The following is a 7,597-nucleotide window of genomic DNA, read 5'->3' as shown; positions in this document are numbered from 1 at the left end:
AGAGCTGAGACCCCTCCCCCCACCCCACCCCCCAAGAGAGACCCTCCTGTGTTTTCTCAACAGTCACAGCAAAGAAAAAAAGACTGCATTCATGGTCATGTACACTCCAGTAAAACTGGAGTTAGTGCACTGTCAATAGTAATCAAAAATGGTAAATATTGCTGATGGCAATTGTAAAAATTGTAATCCAGGTGTAAAAATTGTGCCTGAACAAATACATTTTGATGTTAATTGGCTGGTGGAATAACATCATCAAAATGCAATTGGATGGTAATACAGATCAAGGGAGCTGTTTCAATGTTATCTGGCCCCTTCATCCGCTAACAGTTAGATGGATGCTTATGGGTGCTGCTTTAATGTGCTGTGTTAATCGTGAACTCCCTGTCTCTTTGATATTGCCAGGAAAGTCCTAGGAGAATCTGCCAGAGGTGTCATCTGCAGCTGATGAAATTATAATTACAGCTACGTGTTTGCTCAACAGATGCTCTTATCAAGAGTAACTCATAGAAATTATATTTTTCCCCATTATAATTATGCTGACAGCCAACAGTTTTATTGAATCCTATTTCTGCATACTGAAACGCCTGACAATATACTTGAATTAGTCTGCATTCTCATACTGAAATGTAGAAGACAGGATAAAATGTTACAATTCACTCATTCTAGCATTAAATCAATTTTATAAGGTTATACATTTACAAAAATAAACTTCATGTGAATCTTCATTTTCTGGAACACCCTTCAGAAGTCTTGCTTTTGTTGAATATCTCCTGAAATGTCTAACATCTTTGCATGTGTAATGTTTCCATAGAACAAAACGTCATTCAAATAGTTCCCAGGCCCTACCAACTGTCTTTCAGGCAAGCTTCTAAGTGAAGAAAAACGCACATAGGAAATACCACTAATTAAATAAATCTAGTTTTATATTGACTGAGACTTATAGCATGGATATAAAACTGAAAATAAAAGATGAGCTTTTCCACAAATCCACATAACAAACATTTTTGAGAAAAACAGTGATTCAGGCCTAAATGCTATGCATTTTTCTGGGCATGTGGGTTGAGTCATTTTATAGAAAATAGCGCAATTCATGGGTGGCCCTATGCATGTTGGTTTCTGGCAGGGGTTGCATAAGGCCAAGGCTGAAACTGTTGGAAAACACATCCATCTAGTGGGGCCAAAAGGTCCACAGACTCTCCACTGCGCCCCTGCTCAGACCTGCTTTCATCACCACCGGATCACAGGAAGACAGAGGGTTTCTTCCTTCTCAGAAGAATGCTCAAAAGAGCGTAACAACCCAACAGCTAATGACCCTGTGCCCATATGTGAAAATCAGTTCATTTCCTATCACAGTCTTATTGAGCAGAACAGACTGAGATTGGCTTTTGCTATGTCTGTTTGATAGCACTTTTATTCCATATGTGTGTGAGTGAGTATGTGAGAGAGAGAAAGAGAAGGAAAGTGAGAGAGGGAAAAAGAAAGAGAGGGAGAGAGAGAAAGAGAGACAGAGAGAGGAAGAGAGAGACAGAGAAAGAGAGAGAGAGAGAGAGAGTAGATGTCAATGTTGCAGAGCTTGTTTCCTGATTGAACCCGAACATTGGGACTGGGGTGGGGGCGTTCTCCATAGCGTTTGACTCCCTCGCTCTTATCTGATCCAGGCTCAGGGGCCTCTCCTACAGGAACGAGCCCAGCCCTTCCTCGCTGGAAGCTGGCAGTTTCCTGCCGCTGGGAGCAGGAAGTTCTCACTCACAGGCCGGCTGAGCGGTCCCGTTCCCTCGCCTCTCTCTTGTGACTGAATCTGGAACACTGTCAAGATTCCAGCCCGCCCACTGTTCACCGCGCACTGCGGCCGAGTGTCTCTCGCGCCGGCCGTGGCAGAAACGTGACATCGGTCCAATAACTGCCATGTTACGTGCGACACCAGTGAATGAAAACAGTGCCTTTCCCTCACTGGGGGGTTTTAAAAGTGGTGTGACTGAGAGGAAAAGCATCAGGAATGTTTCCTGTTGCCTGTGAATAACTCCTGAACGCTTGCCCCATGACGTACCTCTGTCCTCCACATTATGTGCAGGGCTGTGATTAATGCCTGCTTCCCTCTCTTTGATTTCCTCCCTGATGCTCTTTCATAATCACTCTCCAACAATATTTAGAGCACAAAGGTTCTCTAGCCTTTAAGGCACGCTCAGCTTCTTCGTAATTCAGACTATGAGCTTAATATCACTCTCAATATATTGTACTTAAACTGACTTTGGTTCTGAAGAATGCTTTCAGATCAGAAAGAAGTCGAGTTGTTTTTGTGGATTAATCAAGGTTTCTTTCAAAGTAAAATACTTTCCATGTTTCAGTCTGATTACATCTCTCGCTGTCTTCCAGCCTCTTCAATGTGATTGCACTCAGGAGTCAGTAGCCAGTTTTCCAGAAGCATTTTGTGGTTACGGCTGCAAATGTGACTGTGATTAAGCAACATCTCTGCACTGTTGCCTTTTAAAATTGGACATAGTTCACCTGGAATACAGACTACTTTCTAAAAATGGCTAAATGAAACTGGACTAATGGCATGATATATTATCACAACACAGATTAATGTAATGACTATGTTTAATGTACTTTTCAACTACTCATCTGATGTGAGAAAATCCATAAAGATGTAAACTACAGATAAGATCAAGTCCAGTATATTGAAATGAATTTATAGCCCCATATGTTATGTATAGTGTACATTTCCATTATTCTGCTCTTTCTCTGGTGTGTGTGTGTATGTATATGTGTGTAAATATGTCCACAAGAGAAATATTGAGACCTTATTTTTTTGTTACATTGCATAAAGGTTCTGTTCAGAATGTCAGCAAATAAGTAGTGAATGTATTGTAATTTTTTTTAGTTAACAAGCTCTCCATTTTGGCTTCTCGCATGTCACTATGCTTAATTTTAACAGACCCACATTTTAACAAACAATTAATGCATACTGCTGATGTTGTGAAATCATTCTGGCATTTATTCAAATCTGTTCGATATGATTAAAATGTGAAATATAAAGATACATTTGCAATAAATAATATCTGAGAAATATGTCATTTTCTTATGCCATGTCCTTGAACTCAAGATATGAAGACTCCTCTCTGAAACCTTCTCCCCTGTAGTTCCTTAGCTAGTTCAGATATTTAATCAGGTGTGATACAACATACTTAGAAAACTAAAATAGCGTGTCTACACCATCTTATTGAAAATGCTGTGAATTAAAAAATATGGTGAGTGTGTTTGGTATGTAATATGTGCCGCCTTTGGCAATTCAGGGAGGAATAGATAGGTAGGTATAGATGTATTGACAGACTCACCTGGGTTCTGAAGTGATCACTGTATGATGCCACGTAAGGCCTGTTTACGTGCAACCATGCCAACGGGGCATCCAAGAAGCACTTGGAATATATCAGATGATTTCACTTCTCAAACAAAAGGCAATATTTACTTTGCAATAACGGCTACGTGTATCAGGTTACGATATTGACACAGGAGTTCCTGTGCAAGGGGTGAAAATGGGAGGGATGTTTAATAGTTCTTGTGTAAATGCCCACAGATCTCCTGATGTCCCTATATACAGTTGTCATTTTTTCTGTGCCAGGTGAACACCGGTAACGGAATTGTTTAAATGAGTTCTTATAGCCTACTGCGTACATAGAAACTGGGTTTCTTACACTGATTTTACGATTCAGACGAAGCTATTGGAGCTGGTCGTTTACACACAAAAGCGTTGCTGGAACACCCCCGAACGTCCTGACTATACTGTCGTAATGGGACAGCTTGGTTTACAGTGAAAAATTCAAGGCCGGTTCGAGCTTGAGCGGCTAGATCGACTCGCATACGAGCCGCCGTTTTTAGGTGAACGAGTGTTGCGAGGCTGGCGGAGGTGCGCAAATGCCCTGTGTGTTCAGTGGTCGGTTTTGGGTGAGGTCTGCCGAAAATTGAACACGGAGGAAGCGAGAGGACGAAAGCAGCGCAGAAGTAGGCGAACCCCCAGTTCCTGCGTTGTATGCTTAAATCTGTATCTTCATGGGAAAAGTGTGGAAACAACAAATGTACCAGTACTCTTACTACTACCCACAGTACCTGCGACCTACGGTACAGTAACTATGTTTTATTTACATAGCAGAAAAATGTATAGGGGCGTCTCTTGTGTCTAGACTAATTTCCATGAAATGATTATTATCGTATATGTTTGGCATTGCACGCCGCATTTAAGAACGAATGTTTGCGAATAATGGCTTGAGAAGAAATCAGTGTGTGATATAGAGTTTATTGTGTAACCTACCGTTAACAGTTTATCGAACAATCTTAATGCTCGTATATCCAAACCCTACATATCTCCTGCGTTATTTTTGGACCGCTCATGCTGCTTGCTGAGAGAGAATGTTCTCCAACCATGCTGTACTGTTTTTATAAAGGTTATATTTGTGAATTATCTCACTGATCAAAACTGCATTGTGTTGGGTGCGTTATTCTACTGTTTTTAAGGGATTACATACGTTACGAAATTTGTGACTTAATTATAATTAATTAGCTGCATAGTATGGTTCTGAATAGAATCCCATATAATAACATTTTTATATCCTGTCAACGTTACAATAATAGTAACACTATGTATAATCCCTGAAAATTGAATGGATTACCAATGTTTATTCAGCATATCGAGTCAGTATTACAGTTTTTATAAGGAAATGCGCAACGTCGTTTGTCCTTCACTATTATTTAAACAGTTTTCAATGTTTCCACTCAGCAGCGTAATTCATTCCTGTTATTTCACTGACTTGCATTTAATACGATGCGTTTGTTGAGTTCAAGTTCATGCTTTGATTAGTTTTCTTCAAAGAACGTCATAGATGGACTAAATCTGTTTACATATTAGCTCGATAATCATCTGCTCATTGACAAACAGCCCAGAATAATTAACGGGACAATAAAGTCTGTCAAGCGTTTAAATTAAATAAAATGCTGCCGCATTGACCCGGAGAGGTATTTTTCTAGGTTGTATGAAATGAGTAAATGATTTGCTGCTTTTGAAATGCTAGATTGAAATACCGAAAAATGCATGACCACAAGCTGGCTGTTGATATGGAAAGAGTTAGCACGGGCATTGGAATTAGTGGGACAGGGAGGGGAAAAAAGATACATTGAAATGATTATAAAAATCTGAAGAAAAAGACATTTATCACGTTTATGCTACAGTAAGGTTATATAGCTGATAAGTCTATGAAGCTGCAGTGCTCATACCTGTGGTACTACCTGTATCTTGCATAACCATTATACGCTGCGTTTTCACGGCTCAAACCTGTGATTCATCTATATTTTGGTGGTTTTAACGGTCCACCTGCTGGTGCTGTACTGTGGAGAAGCATCATTTTACCTGTTACCCGCGTGAATAAGGGAGAGGCAACCCTGGCAGTCAGTGGCTTGGGGATTTATGAATGAAGGAGATCCTTCACTTGAGAGATGTGTTAACAAATAAAGGGCAATTGGTCTGTTTTCACACACATATGTCCCTTAACATTAATTCACAGTCACCGTTCGTCGAACAGATGCGTCTAAATTAGTATACGTAAACTACTGGTCTGTTGAACAACTTCAGAAGGGACCATTAGTGTGTCACTGATAGGGCAAGTAAATATGGCACTCTTAAGCAGGTCTGGGTGCAGAATCCAGTGCATCACTTATTAAGCATCATGCATGTTTAATAAACGTGACTGCCTATTTAATGACACGTTCCTAAGGGTATGCCTACCTATTTTGTAACACTGTATGAATAATACATTGGAACCTTGCGGGAGAAAACAGTTCAGTTCATTTGGATCCCCCTCACTATAGCATGCAACAAGCTTTTAAGATGGAAGAAGAAAGTTCCTAACGTTTAATATAGCTAATGTGCAGTCAGGTGGCTGACTTTCCCTTCTAAATAATTCAAGGGGAAAAAGCCTTGTAATGGCCTGTAGTTCCAGTGTGGGCAGGATATATTGGCTGTTATAAACCGCTAATGTTGATGATGCCAGTGGTAGCCTACATAATGCACTCTGTATTGATCACATCCCATTACAGATGTTGCTAGATTCATACAGTCGTGGTGAAAATCAGCTTGTATAAACAAGCCTATGCTACTGAACATCATCCTCGAACAAGACTGCTTTTATCAGATCTCAACTGAATCCCAATTCTTTGTGTTTAACCTTTTTACTTGTGAAACGTCAAGCAATTCTCTATGTATAACATGAAGGACAATCAGACAAAACAATCAAAAACATGAAACAATCAGCAGCAATGACTGGTGAATGTGCTAGCATATGCTAACTTTGTTAAGTATTTAGAGACTAACAAATAATCAAACTGGTTGTAAGTGTGGGTGGACGAATGCCTGGAGCTCTTCGTCCATTTGTTTATGCAGAGTGATGTTGCTTTTAAACTTTGTTTTATGACACGCACAATTTACAGAGGGTGGGCTGAGGACAAAGTTCTTTTGTTGGTAACCTGTAAACAGCGCTGCCCTTACAGAGGGATTGGATGATGTCACGGCACCAATTTTACACTGTCTGGGTCTCGGTCCATGAGTTGTCATCATAATGAATTACTGCTGCACTGTTCTCGACAAAATAAACCAGCATGTCTCATTGCCTTAAAGCTGAACCTGCTCATATTTGTTTTGGGAGGACGTGTCTCTGTGCTGAGTCAGTTCTCAGGAGCTGGGTACCCCATTGGATTCATCCCTTTGCAGTTACTAGCTGCAGTGGTGTTACACAGTGGACGATTGTTGCGGGATTAGCCTGGACAATTGGAGAAACTTTTATGTGTTTTGTATTTCTGTCAGTGTGGTGGGCCAGCTGTTGTTATCCTGGACAAAGTGGCTGTGAGAGGTTGCACCGCGCTTTTAGACTCATTAAGGATTACTAAGAGTCGATATTGCTGTGAAGATGCACATATGATTGTATGTGTTCATATGTGCATTATTGCAAATATCTAGCTGTACAGAGAAAGGCATTACTGGCCATCAAATGGATTTTACATTGAAATATGTTTGATGCTTTATAAATGTACAAAGCACTCAATTTTTAATGTGTATATATTATATATATTGCATGTAAGATACTTAAGTAAATAACAAGAAAAATGCTGTTAAATGAAAGTTTACAGGGAAATACATATTGACAAAGGCACAAATATATGAAATCCTGTACTGATAAATTAAACAGAAAAAAAGAATTAGTTCACCATTTCCATAAACAATATTACAAGACATGGTTAATGTTAATCAATAATACGGTCAAACAAATTATCTCCCACTGTTGAAAATGATGTTATATCTCTGTGTCTTTATTTTACCCTTTACTGAATTTAAATTTAGATATGTGACATATAGCATTACAAACTTAGACATGTTCAGGTTATAACAACAGGTCAACTTTCTCTTTCATAGATTATAGATCATTTCATTGATTCTCACTTTTTCAATTTTAATCTTCAGAGATGTTGTGAAAGTAAGGTCACAAAAGGTAACAGCTCATACATTTGCAACCCCCTGTTTAAAACCCCATGACAACAGCGTGCTCCTTCAGCCAAT

General features: G+C 39.5%; 1 protein-coding gene across 3 annotated transcripts in view; it reads left to right on the top strand.

Moving 5' to 3' along the window:
- The first annotated feature begins 3,590 nt into the window (after positions 1-3,590).
- LOC118785856 (RNA-binding motif, single-stranded-interacting protein 1-like) overlaps positions 3,591-7,597 on the top strand; it is a 46,115-nt gene continuing 42,108 nt past the window's right edge. For all 3 annotated transcript variants that reach the window (XM_036540801.1, XM_036540802.1, XM_036540799.1), the window contains exon 1: positions 3,591-4,116. In XM_036540801.1, the coding sequence (XP_036396694.1) occupies positions 4,048-4,116 (69 nt within the window). In that variant the 5' untranslated portion in view covers positions 3,591-4,047. The remainder of the gene's footprint in view (positions 4,117-7,597) is intronic.

Source organism: Megalops cyprinoides, chromosome 11, assembly GCF_013368585.1.
Source record: "Megalops cyprinoides isolate fMegCyp1 chromosome 11, fMegCyp1.pri, whole genome shotgun sequence".
Taxonomy (NCBI): domain Eukaryota; kingdom Metazoa; phylum Chordata; class Actinopteri; order Elopiformes; family Megalopidae; genus Megalops; species Megalops cyprinoides.
The sequence above is the reverse complement of the archived record's forward strand: the minus strand, read 5'-3'. Positions and strand labels throughout refer to the sequence as shown.